The sequence below is a fragment of the Rhamphochromis longiceps genome, linkage group LG10 (assembly GCF_057381845.1).
Source record: "Rhamphochromis longiceps isolate RC_006_pf linkage group LG10, R_longiceps_female_GT1.1, whole genome shotgun sequence".
Classification (NCBI taxonomy): Eukaryota; Metazoa; Chordata; class Actinopteri; order Cichliformes; family Cichlidae; genus Rhamphochromis; species Rhamphochromis longiceps.
The window spans coordinates 11,030,613-11,054,973 of NC_140566.1; the positions used below are offsets into that span (position 1 = coordinate 11,030,613).

The following is a 24,361-nucleotide window of genomic DNA, read 5'->3' on the forward strand; positions in this document are numbered from 1 at the left end:
AAGTCCACTGTCTCACTGGCATCTTCATACCTCAAGAAGTATGTCATAATCAACTTTCCACTCTTCATCCTCTTCATAGCTGACCTCACTTCCTCCTTACCAGTTTACTGCACTTCTAGATTTACTTCTCCATTCATTCATCCATCCATCACCCTTTCACTCTCATTTTCTTCATTCATTTTCTCAAAGTTCTTCTTCCACCCTCTCAGCACTGTCTTTTTGGTACATTTCTATTGCTATCCTTAATCACGCTAACCTGCTGCACACCCTTTCCAGTCATTTTATAATCTATCTTTATCATCTTTGCCACCTCTCTCTTTGCTGTATCTCACCTCCCCATATTGTACTTTTTTTTTTATTAACCTCTTCCTCTTATATTGCCTCATTCCACTACTAAGTTCTCTCATCCTCTTTTCTTTCTTCAAAAGACACAGGAAATACCTTCTTGCCAGTTTCTCTCGTCAAATCAGAGCTCTACTCTGCCCCACTACCCAAAGCCTGTCTCAATGCCTTCCTGAAGTCTGTGCAATATTCTTCCTTCTTCAGCTTCCACTAGTTAACCCTTGACTCTCCCTTCCCTCCCTTCCTCTTCTTGATTTCCAAATTCATCCTACTGACTACCATCTGATGGTACCTAGCTACATTCTCCCCTGACACTCCCTTGCATCTTTTTTAGATTGCACTGTCTACACAGGATACAGTCCACCTGTGTGCACCTTCCTCTACTCTTATATGCCACCCTATGGTCTGCCCTCATCTTGAAAAACATCTTCACCGCAGCTATTTCCAACCTTCTTTTCCCCGTGTAACACCACAGGAACAATAGTCAGCAGTGTGGAAATAATAAGCCAAACATGCTAGGAAAAAACAGTGTACACAAAGTAGACGAGCAGTGTAACTAAACTTGATGGTTCCCAGCTACCTGCAAAGACAATTGCATCTACAGTACTGTGGTGAAGATGAATATTGTGGCAAAACTCAAGGTAGCCAACCATAGAAAAATATGGCACACTGATTGCCCATTTAAGAAAATGTCTGTGAATATGAATACTGGTCAATGCATCATCTGTACTACCAGTATCACTGAAACCATTGAGGTCATATATACATACCATTGCCACAGTAATCTTAAAATCACTTATAAATTAAAATCACAGATATAGATCCAAGATGCAGGTAGAGGAAAAGACAAAATCAGGGAAACCAAAAAGTTGGAGGATGTTAATTGATTGAGTTGCAGAAGGGAATCATAAGAGACACATTCTGGATGAAAAAGAGGTACAACAAGATAACTGAGGTTCTAGAAACTGTCAACTAAAGGCTCACAGCTGTGGTTACATGGCTGAAGAATTAGACTGTAGAATCAGTTTTCCAAAGATCCATTCAGAGTAATCTCTCAATAGCAGCTAAACTCTCAATGATCACCTCACAGCAAAGTGACTGCTAACAGCAGGTATTCACCAGGACTGATTGACACAGGGCAGAGCAATTTTTAAAGACTGCCACATATATCATGATATATCATATAATGGGCATGATAGTCTCAAACTACCAATTACCTCCACTCCACAACATGGAAGCTCCTCTCAGACATGGTAGCACCCAGGATGAGTAGGCAAATGAGTCGAAAAAATTGGAAATAACACCACTGGGCCCCAAATCACCTCCTGGTTGACAGAGCAACACATCAGGACTCTAAGACAAGGTAGAACTGAGCTGACAATAAGAATCCCTGTGACTCAACGCACCACTCATGGATACTGTAGTGTTTGGCACTATACAAAGGAATAAGATCCAAACCATCAATGCATACGCCTTTCCAGTCATTAGACACCCAAACTAAATAATAAGCTGGCAAGCCACAAGAAAATATACACACTCAGTATGATATCAGCACCATGCTAGGTCTAGTATCTGTCTAGCCAGGTTACATATTCAGCAAAATATTGTGCCTGCTAAAGCTCTGCACTGTTACAAAAAACATCTTAAAAAAATGGTAATATTCCGGCAGCTGGGGTGCCAAAATACTACCGTAAAATAACAGAAAATAACTCCCTCATAAAAATACGATTATTTCCAATAATGACAATACAGTTTGTTGCGCTAATTTTACATGGGATCTTGCCTTTTCAAGTGATTTTAAACATTAAATTAGGAACATGTTAATGTGATTAAACAATGAAATTACATATAAATAGGGAAAAAAACAAATAAAAAAAACGGTAATATTCCAGCAGCTGGGGCGCAAAATACGACCGTAAAATAACAGAAAATAACTTTCTCATGAAAATACAGTCATTTTCAGTACATGGGATTCTGCCTTTTCCAAGTACTTTTAGACATTAAATTAGGAACATTTTAATGTGATCAAACAATGAAATTAGCTATAAACAAGATCAATGAATGTGGCAATATGAATCATAATACGCAAATGTACAGAAATATACAGTTAACAGTTGGTTTAAATAATAATGGATTGCATGCCCTGGGACAGAGGCGAGGCTGCCATATCACACCATCGGCCCCTCTGGCCATCACTAGTAGGTGGTAGGTGAAGAGTCTTGACCACGGACACAATACCGAGAGTGTCCGAGCTTAGGCTCGAACCAGCAACCTTCTGATCACAAGGCGAACTGCCAACTCCTCAGCCACAATCGCCCTAAATAGCAATGATAATAATACTTATGTGATGTAACACAAGCTTATAGGAATCATGTTATATACTTTTCCATAGCATTACATTTGAATTCAACAGTTCGATCTTTCAAATAACGGACAGATATTTGTGAAATCATGATACATTTGTGAATGTATTTTAACAATCTAAATATGCACATGTACAAAAAAATATATATTTAAAAAACAAGTAAATTGTGTTTTACTATATTTACAGTGATGTTATGTTATTTTACCTTTGACATGTAAAATCACAGTCTACTTATGTAAATTTCATGATATTCTAGAAAGACAGTACAAAACTGTAAAATATACAGTAAGATACTTTGACATTACTATTTTTTGGAACATTGTGGCTCACACGCGCTCCAGCATTAGTCTATATTTTGTTGGTACTGCCAAGAAAATATTGAACATTTCATTTTTGCTTGCTGTGATGATTTCTTCATTCTGCAGTCATCACACTATAATCTGCTTAAGTGCTACCAAAAGCCTGAAACTTTATCTCTAACTTCAATTCAATATTCAGTGTGGCACTCTTTAAAAGCGTGTTGTTCATTAGAAATGAATGAAGTTAGGTACCTAAGTTGGATTGAAGTAGTTTGTCACAACAGCTTGCAAAAAAACACCCAAAAAACATTTGGCTGTACCATCTGAATTTATTTCATTAGATGTTACAGGGGAGTTATTCCAGCAATAAATAAAAAAGACTGTCACCATTTGGTCATTGGTGTTTTTGTCATATCCAGATCACAGCTATACCCTATGGCAAACCCAATAGAACAGCACTGACCTTACAATGGTTTATCTGTTGGATATGGAAGTGCTTGTCATCTGAAAGGCACTGGCTGTAGGTAGGCAATATAAACCAACAACTAGACCTTTTAAGGGACTTCATGACCCCTCTTGATAACTGCTTCCCTATTCAATATTCATGATAGGAAATGATGATGTGTATGTTTGTCTCCACTCTATATGCATTTCTGCACATTCTGACAGAAAGCTGTCAGCGGTGAAGCTGGAATGATTTTCCACTGGCATCCATGGAGAAAATCCTGGTTGGATTCAGAGCTGGCTTTTCTGATGTGTAAGAGTGCTGGAGACAGGCCTAGCAGGTTTAAGCAGATTAATTAGGGTGTAGCGTAGACTGTGAAGAAATCTCTCTTCCATAGATGCTATATCCACTGACAAAGCTTTGCATAGCAGCAAGTCCCTAAAATGTGCACACAAGCACCAGCATATCTTTTTAACTCTATAACACACACAAATGTGCTGCACATACACATAGATGAGACACTGTAGGAGGGCCAAAAGTCTGCCATGGCCCAGACTCATCCAATAATGACACCTCCCTCCCCTCTCTCTTCACTGAATATGTTTATCCTCCCTGTTTCCCTCTTACTCAGTTTTTGCTCAGAACACATTTCCGTTCGTTAGCACACTTGCAAGGAAAATGTTATTCTATTAGGGATAATTTTCACTTCCTGTCTCTTTCTCAGAACACACTGTTCAAGCAATCATGGGTGCCCTTGAAGTGAACAAAACAAACAAACAAACAAACAAACAAAAAAACAGAAGAGTGACTGACCCAGAGATTAGCAACCATGAAAGTCGGAGTTTATAATTCTAAACTGATGCTAAACACAAGCAGCGATGAAGCCTACTTTTTTGTGTATAATACTGAGTGCTGTTCATGATCGCATGGAAAGTGAAAAGGAACTCGTCCAAACTCAAACCAAAACTTATTACCCATGCTTCACTCTGTGTGACCACCATTTATCTACTGTCTAATCTCAATGCACTGATTGATACTGAAGAAAAGACAAGGGCAAAAAATAGAAGCACACCCCCTCTCCAACCCCATCCCCGCCTCTCCCTGATTCCTCATCACCATCATCATTTTCATCATTACATGAAATATGACCGAGAGCAGAATCCCACAATGCCGTGCAAATGTCTACGTGAGTTAGCATCAAGAAGACACAAGAGATATGCATGCATCATCTGGCCAGGAGAACATCACTTGTGGGGAGACAGCCAGAGGCCCTAAGGAGGAGAGGCACGGAGGAGGAGGGTAAGGCAAGGGGGTGGAGAGTGGTGGTGTTGATGGTTGATGGTGGTGGTTGTGTGTGTGTGTGTGTGTGTGTGTGTGTGTGTGTGTGTGTGTGTGTGTGTGTGTGTAGGGGTAGGGGGTGAATAGAGGAGAATGGTAGAAAGCAGGGGAATAGACTGTGTACATCAGAGGAAAACTGAGTGAAAACCAAAAACAGAATGTGGTACAATATTAGGGAAGAAAAAGGGATGAAATAAGTAGAAGATTCACTACGGCACAACCAAGGGAAATAATACAAAGAGGCAATCAGAGAAAATGGAGGCATAATATCCCAGCACTGCATAATCTCCACAGATTCAGGCATGATGTATAATCTCCACAGGTTCAACAATAGTCCGTGTGCCCTAATTCTGAGCCAATTACAAAGTGTGGTGTTTGCTTTTGCGTGCGTACATGAGTATGGATTTGAATAGGAGGACCTTGAATGTTCGAATGAATTTAGGATTTGTGGTGAGGGGTGGAGGGGTGGGTGACTTCTCAAGAGTGCTGACAGCTGGGGTCCCCATCCATGCAGCATCTATGCCCTTCACTGACCAGATTAAAGCTGAAATGACAAATGCACAAAGGCTGGAAACATCTGTTCTGGAACACACTGTCCGTCCCTCCCCACGTTGAGCTCTGTTGGTCACTCCTCAGCTCCAGTCCCCATGCGGACAGCATCTGCAGCAATGGACTAGTACACATTAACTACTGGAGCATGAGAGACCAAGCAAACCAACTAACCATGGGAACAACATCCTTTACAGAGGAACACTTTATAAACAGCCTTCTGCAGTGCTACAGTCCTATTGTCTCTTAACCAAAATGTTAATTTTGTAATGACTCGTGATTCTCATTGTAGCTCCCTCATATTGCATATTTGAATTTGTTCTAAATATAAGATTTATCATGTGACATTTTGCTCTTTCCCATTAGTTATCTGAGGCGTAAAAATGGTTACGACAAGGATAACGTAGCGAGAAGAAATAAATTGTTGTGCTTTCCATGAAAATACTACTATTGTACACATAAGCATTTTTTTTCTGCCAAGCCAGTGTCGAGGGAGACAAACAGGAAAAACAGTGAAGAAGAACAATGTTTTTCTGAGGACTCTTTGGTAATGAAATCTTTCGCTTCTACAAAAATGAAATTTCACGGCGTGGCATCCCTCATTGTGAACTACTTTAAGTATGGAATTAAGACTCTGTAGCTCACGACATGTTTCCCATCACTTTTCACTCTGATAAGGGATTTTTACAGCTGCAGTAGAGGGCTTAAAAGTCCTTAGCTGCACTGACAAATCCATGAAGTAAAAGGTACCTGACTCATCCAACAACCTAGAAAATCTGTTTTGTACATGCAACATAAAAAGAATAATCAAGAATCTGAAGGATCATAGTATACCTGGTCTCTGGCATATACAAATAAAGAACAACATAGGAAACGTGTGTGTTGGGCGCTGGAGAGGAGAACGTAATAAAAGAGAGTGGAATGATAAGTGAGCTTTCAAGGTTGAAGAGAATATGAAATCAGAAAAAGCAGGGTTATGTAACTGAATGAAGAACTAAATAGAGCATTTGGTTTAAAGGAAATAAAAATCTGTAAAGTATAAACCAACAACACGGTATGAGACGGTTAGTAGCCGTCTTGATTATCAGAAATCCCACTTAGACCTAGGGATGGGTATCGTTTAGGTTTTATCCGATACCGGTGCCAAATCGGTACTTTTGAAACGGTGCCGGTGCTCAAACGGTGCTCAAACCGGTGCTTAAAGAATGGAGAACACAAAATTGGTCCAAAAACCTCTCATGTTCAGCTGTTTTTTGTAAAAAGATAACAATGTTAGCCTTTTCTGCAGCTATGGGGCATATATGGTATCACTCTTGGCTGGAAGCAGTGCTTAAACAATGGAAAAAAACAAACTTTGTCCAAAAACCTCTCATGTTTAACTGTTTTCCACTTTTTCTTTGGTCATTTTAGCCTTTTTAGCCAGGGTGAAGGGAGTATCTGCCATCAAACAAGAAGACAGCCGCATGTAGCTATGATGGTGTTTGCTAGTTCACCTTACATGCATTAATGTAATAACGTGGTTAGCCTACTCAACGTAAATTAGCTACTCACGCAGAGAAGAACGGCTGCTGCTGCATCATCATTCATCATCATTTCTGCTACACTGGCAGGGCTAGGGGCCAGGACTCTCCTCTTCGTGTTTTTGGGGGATGTTGCATAACAGGCAACCCACCCGCAGTAGATGTGCTCGGTGTGAGGTCTCGCAGCAAGCTATCAAATACGGCGCATTTCTGGGCTTTTAAAAAAAACGCTATGCATCGCCAGGTGTTTCATCGGATTTGAGGTGTTACCTCCTTTGACAGTATCACAGTATCAGCTTAAAGCACTTGTTGCAGGCTGCTGAGTTTGCATATTTTGCTGTGAAGTACAGCCAGACTTTTGACCGCTTCGCCTTGGACATTTTTAATCTGTAGCTCTGCTCTAACAGAACGTACGTACCTGGCCCCGCCTACTATCCTCGGAAACGTAAAATGATTGGCTAGAATCTAAAGTGTATCACAGCTCAGGAAAAAAAAGCACCGAAATAAAGCACCGAAATGTGCGCTGCTTTTCGGTCTGGTTACTACCGTTTATGTCAGAACCAGTGCCATCATGGCACCGGACACCGGTACCCATCCCTACTTAGACCCCTGAAACACTAGTCCTGAGTCTACCATCTAACCACACCAAGTGTAAGTATCACTTACGTTACACAAACAGACACATGTCAGATGGGATGTAATGTTATTTGGTGCCTTGTTGCAATTACACCCTTTACAGCAGTTGAGAATAAATTAAGACACACAGGGGTGCAGCACTTTATGGATTTGCTGATATAAAAGGTAGTGACAGGAAACATTCTGTCAGCCCACTTTGTCTTGTAGAAAGCATTTATTTATGAAATCACCTTAGCCAGGTAAAAGCACGAGCAGACAGATGCTCGTGAGTTTCAGGGTTAGATAAAAGAAAAATACTACATCCAGCAGGTTTCATGAATTAATGAAGCTTCCGGATATTCCCATTCCTCTTTACTCATTCAGGTGTGTACTGTGAAAGCCTGATGTCATTTTATTGCTGCTCTGGTCCTAGCACTCTCAACATTTTGTGAATCAGAGTATTGGGTGGATGGACTTCAGCATAGACTGATGCAATGGGAGTGAATGAATGGGCAAACGGAAGTCTTGCATGTGACACTTAGCAGTTATAATAGCGCTTTGGCCTAGATTGGGTAGAATGTTGGGTAGACAACATGAATAATAAACCAACTACAGAGACCCTCTGGCTGGTTGGTGATGTTCCTCACTCTCATCACCCCAGCCAGACTGAAGAAGGGAGTGGATAGGCACACTTAAGTTAGCAGTATTACACAGTGAAACAGCAGATATTTCAACACATTCACTGGCTTCCAGCGATGGTTAATATACCACGAAAAGAATGATGATAATACGTTTTAATAAAACTGCATGTGTTATAGTCCACGGGGGATTTTTTTTCTTTTTTGCATTAGGGCAATCTGCCTAAATATGCCCTCTAACCCACATCGAGAACATGCATATATTGTACATCAATAACTGCAGTGCAACAATTATGAAGCATTATCATTTTGCTGAGAGACACACGCCTTTGCTTTGTCACACTCAGATGCACACACAATCACACATGAGTAAAGACACCCAATCCCACACGCAAACACACAAATACAGTGTGAACACATTATCATGCTAGGGGTCACTTTAAATTACTGATTTCTTTTTACTTTAAAAAGAAAATTAAATTCTTAATTTAATTTCTGAATATAATCCATTACCCGTCCTAATAGCGTCATGCCGCTTTATATATTTGTCATAAAACAAGGCTGGATGTCGCTTTCTGAAAACAGAAGGCTACACCCAGCAGCAGCTTCTACAGATGACAGAGGCAATAAGTTACAGCTATATCTGTAATAGTGTGAAGGCCCCATTCAAGGTCTGCTAATGGAGTAGCTCAAGCCAGCGCCAACTCATCTAAAAGGAGATGTATAGCCATATTTCAAATTCAAATGTTGGAACACGACTGCATTAAATTATAGCCAGTAATGTACTGTGTTTGGCATCACAATATAATACCTTGAAAAGTAGACGGTGGTATGTAATGAATCATTTTGTGATCCGTCATATTGAAAATGGATTTTGTAGCTGGTCTTTGCAAGCTCAACACAAACGTGTTGAATATAAAATGTATGCATGGCTGAATTCTTCTGACAAATACTGTTACATGTATGTTATTTAATGGTCTAAAAATAAATAAATAATAATTCTTACCACACAGTCCTCAACTTAGGCATTAAAGTTGAAGGCTACTTTGATAGTAAACACATATCTTTCCTCGCTGGATGAGAAATCTGTAGCTGGAAGCTGCAACCCTCAACACAATTTTGAAAGAAGATTTTCAATATGTGTGCAGGACTCCTCAGGTAGATAGCAATATTTGGTTTATTCATAACAACAATCCCCAGTCACAGGTTGTGACAGGTGCATGTGAGTAGCTTGACCCAATATGACCTAGCCACTGACTCAGTAAACACAATCGCTTAAATGAAAGGATGACACTGACTGCTGCTTTCATTAGGATGAATTCTATAGTTACTGGGACATTATAAATCCAGACACTTTCAACTTGTGAATAAAATAAGTCTGTTTATAATCTGTCAGACTTGTAACTATTGATGATATTTTCTACTATTAGAATATTAAATGCCTTTGCCAAGCACTACTCCCTGAAGTCTTTTAGAGTGCTTGTTTTTATCAGACAGAGTTAGTGTTGTTTTCCTTCTGAAAGAATGTGAAAAATAGTCCCAAACGTGATGACGCATCCGTAAATGCAGGATGATAAAATCCCAAGAGGGTAAAGATCAACTGACCATGAAAAGTAACCAGATTCCATAATTTAATAGTTAGCATCTGTTTGACAAGCAACCTTGTTTATCACTGACTTATGTAACTCAGAATTCTTTCTAAAACAAACAAACAAACTTTAGTCATCGTTTTGCTGGATAACATTAAAAGTGCTTTGTGAAGGGGGAACAGTTGTATTAGCAAGTTAGTGTGTTATTGTAAGTAAAATAAAATAGTGCTTATTTAAATAAACATTTATTCAGTGAAATTCAGTGAGATATTTAAGTACATTTCCATTCTTATTAAATGTTGTCATTATATTAAAGGAAAAACATAACCACTTACAAGCATTTTAAATATGACACTCGGGTAAAATATATAAAATAAGGTAAAAAGACAGGATGTATATGGGGAAACAAATTTTGATGTATAATTAAGACAGAGACATGGAGAGGGGAATGTAAGATGTTATATCTTGAATTTCCACTTACATACAAATGATTCTCATCATAAATTAGAAAGTTGAAACAAGCTTGAACACAGCAAATCAAGCTAGTGTGCTTCTTCACGCCAGGCATATGTTTCTTCCAACCAACTGTAAGAAAGTGCACCAGAGCTCTTAAAGGTGTTTGCATGGTCCAATTAACACCAGATGCTAGCCCTTAGCTAACTTACCGAACCTCATAATGCACAGACCTCCAAGGAGTGAACATGGTCCAGTTAGCACCAGATGCTAGCCCCTTCACTCACTGTCTTCAGCCAAAAAAAAAAAATCAAAAAAAAAATCCATAAATTAGTTCTACTTCCTTGCCCTGGCCACCTCTATATCTGCCGTTTATAAATACTTTTAACATAAAACTGCCTGAAAAGACAGGAAAATAAATATGTGGTTTGTATTTTTATTACCTGGAAGAAACAAAAGTATTCTCCTACACTACTATTAAGACCCCAAAACAAATCGAGAAACATATCCAACAGATTCTAACACGTTCATTTGGGATTCTACAGTCATAGGAGATATGACTATATATACAGTACAGATTAATTCAGTCTTCTTTGAATTCAACACCTATTCTATAAAATGTGACTAGACTCTCATTCAGAAGTAAATATAGTTTTGAAGCACTGGATAGAATGAATTTCTTTAATAATTTTAAAAAAAGTTATTTAGCTATTTTTGTGTATATATGATATGTTTTCAATAAGTGACCTCCGATAGGAAAAAGTTCAATGCTGAGCCTTTCAGCTTTTCTCTACTTTGACAATCCAAGAGCTTGACCTTTCCAAATGCAAGTTCAACAGCAGAAATGAAGAAAAAATAACTAAGATTACTGAAAACTTATAGACATGTGTAGTATCCATTTTTGATGAACAGAAAAAAATCAAATATAAGAGCATGCACCATGCCTAGAGGAACATTTGTCATAAAATGATGGCATCATTTTACATGATTAAAAACAACAGCAAACAAAACAAAAAAAAGATCTCCACACACATACTAAACAACTTGAATAGAAATAAAGCCACCTTACGAATCCACGTACCATAACCTGAAAGCTACTCGAATACATATTATTCACATCATCTTCAAGGATTTGATAATTATCACATTCAAAAAGCTTCCCATGCATACTAATGCCCACATGAGTGTGATCAGGTTATATTTGCATGTGGAGTCTTGATACCATTTTCCCTGTCTGAGCTTCACAATGATCTACAAATGTAAGCCACATTTTAAGTGCTGTGGAAAAGACTGGATAGTTAAACACCAACAGACGACATGGTAGGCTCCCTCTGTAGCTTATTGTCTAAAGTGAGTACATGTTTGGAACAGTTTGTAATGTGAATAACTATAATCTCATTATTTTAGAAAAAAGCCTAACTACCTAACAGGTGGAAAATCAGAATATACCAGCTGTGATTCAGCTGTGTTAACAATGCACCATGGTCTTTGTTCGTTTTTCATTTGGAAATTATATGATTTCATTTAGGGCTATTTGGGGGCTTGTTTCTCTCTTTCACTTCAAGGTTTCTGTTTTTGATGCTATACTACTAATACTAATATAGCTACTGTAAATTATACTGTATGTAGCTCACTGACATACAAGAAACTGATGGCTGATTACAGGCTGCTTAGCAACACCAAAATGGCCCTATGGAGAGAAAAAAAAGAATCAGTGTGATTGGGATCATAAATGCACGTGGAGAAGCATCCCTTTTTTTGTGCAATCACCTCTAAGAGGTATTAAAGAAATATACGCTTGCACAGTTTTGAATTATTTTTTTTACATCTGCTCGCATTAGATACAACCAACTTAATTGTGAAAAAAATGTTGAATAACCACACATAATACTGCAATGCTGCATCGATTTGGCCCAAATGTGCACGACAAATGTAACCTGCTAAAGTATGACGGCATGTATTAATAATGCTAATGATTCAATTTGGTGAAAACCTGAGAAAGCTCACTTCTTATCAGCTGGGTTCAAAACCCTATACTGGCTTAACAAAAGCAGGGTAAACAGAGGAAAGATACACAAGGGCTGGTGAACTGGAAACAGATTGTACAATGTGGCCAACCTATCTACTCATACAAAACATTGACAGTCTGCCTAGAAACACACAGGGCTGGCAGGCAGACACTAACCCTGGGTGTTTTCAAAACAGTGAAATGCATGATTAATGGCAAGTTGCCACTTTTTGAAGCACCACAAAATGTCTCCTAATAGAACGGCTACTAAACCTTGAGTGATTTACTACGTTTTCAGACTCACACCATCAGTCCTAACTACAGGTAAGTACCTTAAAATAGTAATGACTGTTCACAGCAAAACTCTAAACCCAAACAGCTTTCTGAAGAAAACCTCCCCATATGATATATACCAAATGTAAAGCATAAATATGGTGATGTAGATAAATTATGCCTTCTATGAGATGCACTTTGTGAAAGAAGATATTTTCATGCCTGGAGAAAGCATTGCTTTGACTCTCACAGTACATTATACCAACCAGTAGCCCATGTTGCTCAGGGTAATGCGCATCACTGAGGAGAAGACAATGACAAGAAAGCAGTGAGTGATGATATAGATCACAGCACAGCTATATGGCTGCAAACTGAATATATTGCCCATACTGTACATGTTGAACATAATTGGTTGCTGAACTTTTTTTTAGTGCTCTTCTTTATATATGGTTTCCAAGGAGCAACACATTTTTTATTTATTTTATTTATTTAATTATTTAAATTGGACTAAAGCAATAGGTAATATTTTCTGGGCTTCTTTTGGACATTTTTTTTATACAGTTCTTGTACTAGACCATATTCAGAGGAATGTTCTGTCAACACATAAAAGACCACTTAACATGTGGTGTGCAATAATTTTAGAGAATAGGTAGAAAATAATATTTTTGCACCAACAGGATGATTCCTAAAGAGCTATTATTTGAAAACTTGGCCTGTCTTGGCATGGTGCGCAGTATTTATTCATTTTTTTTTTAATGAATTGAATAACTCCATCAAAGACCTGACATAGGACCCACGAGATGGATCTGATATTTATTCTGATCTATCTACTGTTCACTGAGAAAAGTCTATGGTATGCCAAATAAACAAGAAGGAGACTGAAGGAATCAAATTCTGGTCCAAAGCCTCATCCAAATGTGCAGAGAAGGTCAGGAAACCCGTTAAACCCGGAGGAGGCTCTGTCATGATTTGGGGCTGCATGTATATCACCTGTAAATCGATTGTCAACTGCTTTATTTTTCAGCTTGGCAATGATTCCAAACACACTTCCAAAAAGCACACCTAGAAAGAAAATCACACAGTGGAACATTATCAGTCATAGCTTGGCCTCCCCATTGGCCAAATGTCAACAATACTGAAGCAGAGTGGGACCATCTCAACCCTTTAAGGCCTATTGGAGCAGAACTCCCCGCTTTGCTGAACTATTTTTTAAATCCCAGTAGAATTGCAACCATATAAGTTACCGCAAAAATGTATTTTGCATAGGAAACCGGAGGAGTTGTACTTACATCTTATGCATTCAGCTTGTCCTCGGTTTCCTTCCACATATGGTTTTGCAAAAATTGCACAAAGAGCACTTGCAGCAACAAAAATATTCCAGAAACATGCTTTTGCCGATCCGATCAGCTGTTCATAGCACTTCGTACGTTGGCATAGACTTCAGCATGAACAAACATGTCTGCCATGTCTGTCATGTTTGAGTTTATGCTTTTCTGTATAGTTTCTGGGACACTTAGAACTCAAATTGCACTGTTGGAAATAGTTTATTTTGATGCACATGCTGTTTTTTTGTTTTTTTGCAAATTTGCAATATAATATTTATTTCCGTTTTTCCTGCAGTATACAAAAATTGGTGTATCTAAAAAATAAAACTATGAAGACATTCAAAATTATTTTCCTGTGGTTGGAAACTATTTTCTGCAACTTTTTTTGTATTTACAGTTTTTAAGTATATACCTCTGAAATTTCTCTAACTAGAAATATGTTTAAAAAGCAAAAACTATTTCCTTTTTTTGTAGTTTATTGCCCTTTTTTGCAATTTATGTACTTACTATGGACTTAATGCATACATATTATTACATTTGGGATAGAACGGTTGTATTGACATACAGCAACTTGTAATGCTCCCAAAAATGGCAGTACAACATGTAAAGAGAAGCTCTGGCGAACTTGGTTCTATGGTGGAGAACAGAACAAAAGCAAACAAAAAAAAAGCTTTAGATAAAAGATGCCTGATGAACGATTCCTGAAAACTACTTGAAGAAATTGCAAGAAATCCAACAATCAAAAAGAATTCAGATAGTGCTAAAGAACAAAGAAAGTCTTACCAAATACTGACTTTCAAGAATTGTACAAACTTTTAACTTTTAACTTATATACTTTATTTCCATTTATGTTTGAACATGTTTCAATGAATCACTGCACCTATTTTCCCATTTTCCAGGCAAAATTTAAAGACGTTATGGGCAGCTCAAGACTTTTTCACATGTCCCACCTCGCAGATTTCAGTCTGAAATCAAACTGTCAGTAAATGAATTTACTCTTCTATTATACTAAAATTCCAAAATTTTGTGTTCAATATTTCAGCAAAAACGATTACCATAGGGATCTATGGTAAAAAAAATAAAAAATAAAAATCTAGCACTAGATTTATCTAGCATTGTTTCTGCTTAGTTCACTAGTTGTCTGGGACTGTGAGGATTTAATTGATGATTGTCTGGCTGAGTGACTATACATCTAATTCTCCTAGCACAGTTGAACAGAAGGGGACTCGTCTTGTTCTTGAGTTTGGTGCTAATGAATACCCTCGCATCTGCCGCCTCTCCGCCCACAACTCCCTTCAAAACATCACCGTTCATGTCTTTCTGTCCCTTCTCTTAATAGTTTGAGGAAGCTGTTCTAATTCCATCAACAGCCACTCACTCTGATGATTAGTGCCAGTCCACTGGTGGCCTGGAGGTTGCACAGTTGTTTGTTCACATTGCTCAGAAGTAGCGCTCAGCTGTAATGTCTGACTTAACAGAGTGAATATGTAAAAAAGCTGCCTCAGTGGTTGGCCAAGTGTGATTGTACACACTGACAGCAGGTGCCTGTCGATTATTAAAATTACATACTTGGATGTGAGATCCAGGTGACATGTTGCAACAGTAGCAAAAACACAATGGGCCTTGTTTATCAAGAAAAAAATACATGACATTCTAATAATAAACAGGTATTTTTTTTCCCTTTGAAATAGCTGATGTTATCATTTGTGTCATATATACACCAAATAAGACGGTCAGGAAATAGAATCTCGAGAAGGCTGAAAATTCTTCTGTTTCGTGCCTTGCTATAGTCCATCAGCTTAGAAAATAAATATGCTCCCATTGTCCACAGGATAAAATTTATGCTTTCTAGCCTTCATTTTTTTCCACTTCTACTTATTCAGGGTTAGTTCAGTCTCGCTCAGCTAAGAGTCAATGTAAATGTAAAACATTTCCTCTGAAAAACCACGGTGCTGGAAAATATCCACAGTGCGCTAAAAGATTTAACAAGGAAGGAATAACCATGCAGATGGTATGAAAATATGTTAATACTGTCCCTCTAGACATCACAGTTGTATTGAAGTCAGCCTGAAGCTAGATGATTAGGCACAAGAAGCAAGTTAAAGGCAAAGACTTTAAAATATGCCAATGTGTTAAGTGAATAACAAATCAAATAATGGAGGAAATAAAGAAATGGTGAGTTATGCACAATAATTTCTTCAGATTTCAAGAAAAACTAACATTTTGTCTGTCCTTTTAGATGATTCTCAACAACAACAAAAAAACCTGTGGTTTAAATTTGCACTGTTACTATTAATTCTTTAACATGAGCCCTGTTAAGGCATAAGGGGAGAAAGAAAATATGTGTGCAAATAGATGTTTTAGTATGGACTGGCTAATTTATATGACAAACAAATGTTGTGAGGTACATCATTTGTTGATGCCAGGCTGTCAGCTGTAGGTTTGTCTGGCATATCTGCATAATTTACATATTTTAAGCTTTGCTGCCATCTTAAACAGCTGAAGTGTTTTGCATCACACGGAATGAATAATGTCTCTTCAAATTTCACTCAGACTCAAGCTCACAAAATGCATGACGAACCACCAAAATTGAGCTTGTATAGCACAAATGTACCCAAGGGAGCAGCACCCCTCTAGTTAGCTACATTTTCTGCACCACTGGTTAAGATACAATGCTACAGCCCATTAGAAAATCTGAGGATGTGTGTGGACTCCTAAAGACCATTCTAGAGCTAGACTCACTGTCAGATCATCCCCACAGCACTTTCGTATACCCGTTTGCTCCCACCCGGAGCATTGCATGACAACTTTGGCTGCAGCAATACTGGCAGGAACCTGCAGTCCCTGGAGGAGTCATGTGATTATGCATCCCTGTAACCATGATATTCTGAATTACACAGAGAAGACTAAAATCTGCCCGGCATGTACTGTCCTTTATGTAAGAAAGGCTGTGGAAAACAAAAATGATCCCTTAACACTATGTACACAAGGCAGTTACTATAAATATAATACATACTGAAAATATGTGGATCCTATCCTGGGCTTCCTTATAATAGACAAGATATACTGAGCTGTACAAATAGATTAATGAGTATTTGGACCATTTATTTTTTGTTTTTAGTTTTGCTTCTGTACACCACTGCAGTGGACATCAATGAAGATTGATTCATGTGAAGGCAATTATTAGGGTGGAAATCAAAATAATAAAGTTAGAATTGGGAAATTGAACATCTGATACACTGCTAAAAAAGAACAAATGCACTGACAAGAACAGCAACACCAAAAAGTAGCATCTAACCAAGTCAAGTCATCTTGTGGGGGTAGGTGCATCACTGTCAAAGTCGTCTACATAAATGTAAATATTGGTCAATTGACGTTGCCAGAAAAAATGTGGAACATTTTGAAAAAAAGAAAAAGAAAAAATCTTTGGACATATGAAACCAAGCTTGACTTGTTCGACAATTATGAGGAGTGAAAAGTATGGCGAAGGAGAGAAACAGTTTGTGATCCAAAGCATACCACATCATCTGTCAAACATGGTTGAAGTAATGTTATGGCATGTATGGCTGCCTGTGGAACCGAGTGGTTATTGATGATGTGACTGCTTAAAGAAGCAGCACTAGCAGGCTATGCTAGTGCTACTTCTCTGCTCAGACTCAGCCAAATGCTGCAAAACTGATCAGACAGGACTTCACAGTGCAAATATATAATTAATCAGAGCGCAGCAAAAGCAACCTAAGAGTTTCTCAAGGCAACGGAATGGGAAACTCTTCAATGGCCTTGTTACTTTTCTTTTATTAAAGAAAAATAAATTGAAGGCAGAAAGGCCCACAAAAAACAGGAACTAAAGGTGGTGGCAGTAAAGGACTTAGAGAGCAGAAACAACATTTCGTGATGTCCATGGGTTGTAGAATTCAGGCAGTCATTTCATTTACTTTTGGTAAATCCATTGAATTACTGCCATAAGTTTATACTCAAATCACATCTCGCTTGTGTGATTTAAATTAACTAAGGTGGTGTAGAAAGAAAAATACACACAAAAAAGTGTCATTCTCCAAATATGTATGGCTCTATCTAGAAATACGAAGTGTACTCATGAGGTGTACTCCTCAGAGCCAACACTGATCCTTCAAAATGTCCTCAAAATGATTACGATGGTGCTTTGAATACAAAAAATATAAACCAATTGGTGTGGATTCAAGAATGTATCCTATGATGTGCAACAAAACATGCCTTTCAAAGAATATTAAAGCTTTGCTGAGCCATGCTGAGGAAGACATTTCTATATTTTCTAATATTTAGGTGTTGCTACTCTATTTTGGGTAAGTCACATTTACAACATATGTATGGTTGCTACACATAACATAGGTTTCTCACGAAAAAAAAAACCAAGAAACAATTTATAAGTAGCTGCAGCTTTAACAGTGACAAAGAATGTGAGAATTAACTCAGAAAATGAATTCAGAATGCCGGTTTGAGCTACAACATACAAATGAGCTTTATTGTGTTTAGGGAGAACCAGAAAATCCCCACAAAATCACTCTGACACAGTCACTGTGCTCATAAAGTAGGCATCTATTCAGTCAAGGGAATCAGTGAAGCCACCAGAAGATGTGTCTCTTGACATTATAACGACAGTTTTGGGTCTCTGGTTTCTTTATGAGAAAGAATTATTCACTATCTTCAAAGACAACTGTACAGCTCAAGAAGTGCAGTGTAAATGTGATACAAAGTGCAGTGTAAATTCCGATTACAGTGAGACAGGGATGCTAGATAATACCAGCTATAATACCCGACACCACAATGTCTCGTTTTGTATGGGGAAGCCAATGTTGTATCCTCTGACGCACACATACACACAGACACACAGACACACAGACACACACTCGTTCTTATGGCTCGATTTGTATGTCCTATTACATTGCCAGCATCTGCGTAAGCCTCAGCACTTCCAGGACAGTTCACTGCCTTGAAACAAAGACGAGGTATCATCAGTAAAAGAAGACAACAGAAACACAAGACAACAGGGACTGAATACAGCAATAAGGAAAAGAGATCATGTGGTGCACAAAAAGAAGGCACAGAGATTTCAGATAATGTCTTGAGCTACAATTAGCTTCATGGTTCTTATCTCAGTTTTTTTCCCTTCCTTTTCTGTGACTTGCCCATAAAGCCAAGGGTGACAAATCAGCTGAAGCCACAACAGTGCCATAATTCTGACTCTGACATGTTCTTGTTTTAACTGTAGTAATGTAATTGTAGTACATCATAGTCAAGTCATTAGGTTCATGTCTTATATTCACCTATTTTGGAATTAAAAAGCAAATATAACAGAATGCCATGGGTGGGTGAATATTTTTTTTAATTATTATTTTAAAACCAAATTGCAATATATTGTTTGCATGGAATTCCCCATCTGTGCTAATGATAAACACAGAGCAGGGGAGACGGTGTGGGTGTTTTTGTGTGCATGCATGTGCGTCCGAGCGTGTGTGCATCTTGTTCATGGCAAGAAATCAGCTCAGTTTAGCACATAATGGAAATGTGAATAGCCCAGAGCGCCTTTCTCCCACACAGGGAGAGAACTGGCTGGGAGCTGGCCGCGTCTTTCCAAATCCAAACACTGAAAGGGAGTTCGCTGGGTTAAAATCCTGCCTCCTTTTGCTCTCCCTCCCTGGAGCGATTCACAGCTTTGCCCATACATTACTCAAACAGGTCATCCAAACAGGTCTCACTAGCAGTCAGGAAACATATTCACACATATGCGCACACACGTTATGCACACGGCTGGGTAAATTAACACACACTTGTAGGTTCAGCGGAAAGGTTATGTGATCTTGCGTGCACCGTGACAGATGACATCAGATGACATATACGGTAGCACAACAGCTCCACATTGTTTGCTTAATTTAACCTCTACTTTTTTATGCAATATTAGCACATTTTCATATTTTCATATACCCCACAAAAGGTTACCACCCTCACCCATGCTCCATATTCATTTATTTCCCTTTTTTTTTCATGCGACATTGAGATTTCTTTGACCATGTTATTACCTTTGTGCCTAGAGGGGCACAATGAAAAGTCAAACTTACGTGCTACTTCTAGAGACGCGTTCCGGCTTTTGGCCTCCCCCAGATAGTTTCGGGCCACGCAAACATAGATGCCATCGTCTGGCTTGCTCCGTCGTCCATGAACGATGCGCAGGAAGAAGAGGGACCCACTGGGAAGCAGCATACGGTGGGAACGGGGATTTTCCCTGTTTGTCTCAACACGCTCCCCGTCTTTGTACCATTCCACCGTAGGCGGTGGACGACCCTCTGCCTTACAGTTGAGAGTGGCTGGCTCCCCCTTGGACACAATGAGGTCAGAAGGGTGTTCCACAATGCGGGGAGGGAAGTCTTCCTGGCGAAGACGAGACCCTAAAGGAAAGGAATGATGATAATGTTTATTTCATATACACATATATTTCTTTTTTAACCAACAGTATGTTTGGGATAAAGGTTGGTAACCCCTGAGTTACCAAAAACAGCAATATCAACTACAAATGAGCAACCTTTAAAAGTTAATAGGCACTGTGTCATACAACAGCAGTAAAGCAATACTGGCTTATCACAGTTTCTCTAAAATAAAAAAAGAGAGAAAAACAGGGAATTGTTGATTATCATACTTCTTTTGATTAAAATAATGACAGCTGATGACAGAGAGAAATCTTGGGGAATTATGTTGGAAAATAAGTAATGGTTTTCGTCTGTCACTAAAATAATAATTTCCACTGCAATTTAAACTGTAAATTATGCCTCTGCATCAATTTGTAAATATGATTGGTGGAACACACAAAATATAATGTGATTACAGTACCTGGAAAAAAAAAGAAAGCTGATTAGTGTCAGGTTTTTATTTGCTCTACAATATACTGTGTTTCTAAACTGAAGCTTCCATATTTACTTTCACAGACAGGAGCTGAGGAGTCATTACATCTCATTAACTTTTTCATTAACACGTTCCATCAAACACTGACATCATCAAACATGTTGTCACAGTGGGTGTATAACAGCAGCTGCTACAATGGATTTTTTGATTTGTACTTTAACACTAAGGATGTGCAAAGTTCACTATGTGCTTTTCAAATCAACAGCTATATTTCGCCATAAATAATATTTACGTTTTAACCCCCAGTATTTGATAGCTGATCTCCATCAAATGTCACGGGAATGCCTGATTTTTTTTTTTTCCATTTATTGACCAATTCAGTGGTGTTTCATATATTCCACCTCTAAATGTCACAGAGTAATGACCCGAATGTAGTGGCACTGTGTTTGTTTACCGACATGACAATCTCACAACTTTCATCTGTTCCATGGTGTATGAGCACATTAAAATATCTGAGTTAAAAGGTCTTCTCTGTCGTGTGCATACAAACAAGTCAAGTGTGTAGTGTTTAAGTCGCTAGAACTTACGTTTTCGACTGTCTTACGGAGAAAATAAATAAGATATATAATAAATAAATGAAAGTGATGTTTGGCTTCTCTTGTCTTTTTAACTGTGAGGGGGACAAATCATACAAACTGCAGAGGCAGCCGTGATCATTGACTGCTCTACAGCAACTGAAATAAAGTCATAAAAGTGAATAAAAATTGATGTGATGGTCTATAATGTTAAGAGGTTTGTTGACAAAAAGCGTTCCATTAGCTGGCACCAGCATGCCAAAGCAGGGAGATACACTGCGTATTAAAAATGCTTTTAAAACTCTATAATCTATAACATTTGTGTGGCTCTGCAAAGTCACACAAACACATATTTTGTGAAATACTGGCTTTGTTTAATTGGTCTTCCCATTACCCGGTCTCCACAGTAGCTAATGCAGAGTTTGAGGCTTGTTCTGTCAGACAACAGAATTTAAATTAGATGATTTAAGTTGTGGGTGGCACATTGGCTCAGTGGTTGGTACTGTCATCTAACAGCAAGAAGGTCCTGTGGGGTCCTGTCAGTCTGTTGGCCCTGTGATAGACTGGCATCTCATCAGGAGGGGGTTGTTTATTTCTTACTCGGGGCAGGCTCCATGGACACTATGACCCTGAATGTAAATGAGTGAAAAAAGAAGGGAAAGATTTGGATTTTTTTTTTTAAATGTAACTCCTTAAAATGGGGGTTAAAAAGGCAGATATAATTTTAATGGAGTCTGAAAGTAAAGAGTTATATTTAGATACATTTAGAACAGTTAAAATATTTTTAAAATATTTTGTCCAGGTCCAGCCTTTGAGGCTCATTTTTCTTCCCAAATATGTCCATTTAGTGAGAACTATCCATGGTGCTGAAGCCCACACTCAAAGCCTTGCAGAAAATAAGTAGTTATTTGGGAGCTTACATGCAGTGGACACTTTGATAAAAACCAGGTTACGCTGACAGTGTTTTACCAGTACAAGCTTCAGCTTATAACTTGGAAGATTCCTTTAACTGAAAACATAAGAATGGGTATGCTGGATGTGTATTAACATATATCTCCATATTAATACATATATATCCACAGAAACCCATTAAAACCAATGCAACAGCCATGCATTAACAATGGCTTATGATGTAACTGTCAGAATGTGCTGATTCAACCCAGTAAATGTATAGAAAAATGTGGTGTGCCAATCACAGGAAACACCTGTCAGCAGGAGTCCAATACAAACTTCAACTCCTATGATGACCTCAGCGTTCAATCAACACCCGCCCCCCAACTACAGGTTTCATAAAGATGAGATGATTGCTGCTCTTGTGTGCTGCATTGACACACTGTACCATATAAACTCAGCATTTCCAGTGTACAGGAAACACCCGTTTCAAAAGCCACTTTATGTGCTGTGTAGTGCTTACACCTGCACACATTTACTCTACTGACACAGATTTGTGTTATATGGGACAAAGTAGCACAAAACACTTCAGGAGATTGAACAACGCAAGATTCTTGAAATGTAAAGGTGCAAATGAATTTTTGTGCATACAGTGTTTATGTTAAAAGGTCCATTGTACTGAACACATGCACAGCTTGGGACAGATTTTAAGACTATGTGAAGGTACACTGCCTCCACGTCAGACTAGACATTTCAAATTTGAGACAGCAGAAGGTCCATTAAGTTAACTGATCAACCTGAACGTGAGGCCACGTATCTGACGCAAGATAAAGAGAATTAAAGCAATATGTGGGTCCAGCAGGAGCCATTATAGGTTTCGACATGAGTAGAACATGACACTGAAGGAGCAGAAAATATTATTTTTTCAGATAATATAGGGGGGAAAAGTTTGGCTGCCTGGACTTTTTCTTTTTTTTTTTTTTGTCAGATTACTCAATATTGATAAGCTGTCAACCATTTAATTCAAGTAAGAAATCTATTCAGCTAAGGGTACCCCGTATAAATAAATAATCACTTTGTCTACCTAACCATTAAATAGTTGGTCTGGAACAAAATCTTATACAGGGGCTAAACTAAAAAGAAAGAGAAGAAAGTATATAATATGATGACCAAGAATTGAAGGGTGCCAGCTGTTAATCGCGTACCATACTCAGTATCTTCTTGGTGGACTTAAGCTGGAATCACTGTGGTCGAATACGCATCGGGTCACAGTTGACTATTCTTTCTATAGCATGACGTGGGACGAGACATCCTTTTAACCACGACGCTAAGTAAGAGATGCATGCACTGTATGAACTTACCATAGGTCTGGGTGTGCAGAAGTCCACAGAGAAATAAATACTGTAGAGGACCCATTCTGGCATATTGGCCTCGTGAGCTATCGGCGCATGAATTCCTCCTCAAGCAGAAACAAAAAAAGAAAAAAAGAAAAAGAATCTCATCAATCCTGTTTTCACTTGTGAGACTTTGTGACGATTTGTGAACTAAAAGAACCAAAACAGTTATTGTAGCCGCCGAGGGAAATCGTTCTCATTCACATGTCCATTCTCCCACTCCAAGAGCGCACAAGTAAGCTGTGGTCTGTCGACTCGCCGACACGTTGGCAGTTTCTGCAGTCACCAACTGCAAACATCACCGACGCCCAAAGACCCTCCAGTGACTGTCGGCCCCCCAGTTCAGACGCATTGGTCTGATACTTTACAAGGTCCGACGGCGGTGGAACTCATCCATCCCTACGTGGGACAAGTTGAGGGATGAAAGGTGGAGACGGGATTCAGTGAGAGGTGAGCAGCTGAACGGTGCAGCACAGCACAGCTCAGCCCCTCCTCTCCTCTCTCTTGCCCTGGGAGAAAAAGCCGCGCGAATGTAACAAGCACAATAAATCTGAGCATTAAAACTCAGCAGCAGTTTAGATCTGAACTGGTACAGCTATGGTCAGGAGTCGTTTTCTTTCTTTCTGTTTTTCAAGGAGATCACAGACAGCTGATATACTCATAGGCATAGTCAGCAACATGATGAGTGTCGCGTAAATGAAAGCGCGCTGTTTTGGCTGGCTTCTATTAGATTTTATTTCCTTTCATTCAATTTGTATGTACTTGGACTGATAAGATCTTAAAGCACGCCTTATTATACCTAACTGTTATTTCAAAATGTTATTATACATGTATAAATATATATTTAGCTAGTTCATCTCCATTTGAAT

General features: G+C 38.6%; 1 protein-coding gene across 1 annotated transcript in view; it reads right to left on the reverse strand.

The window, feature by feature from the left end:
• Positions 1-23,885, reverse strand: part of LOC146660335 (roundabout homolog 2-like) — an 83,407-nt gene extending 59,522 nt beyond the window's left edge. Inside the window, exons 1-2 of the mRNA XM_085420163.1 lie at positions 23,460-23,885; positions 19,855-20,181 (exon numbers count right to left, since the gene is read on the reverse strand). Coding sequence (XP_085276289.1) covers positions 19,855-20,181; positions 23,460-23,514 — 382 coding nt within the window. The 5' untranslated portion in view covers positions 23,515-23,885. The remainder of the gene's footprint in view (positions 1-19,854; positions 20,182-23,459) is intronic.
• Between the last annotated feature and the right edge of the window lie 476 nt (positions 23,886-24,361).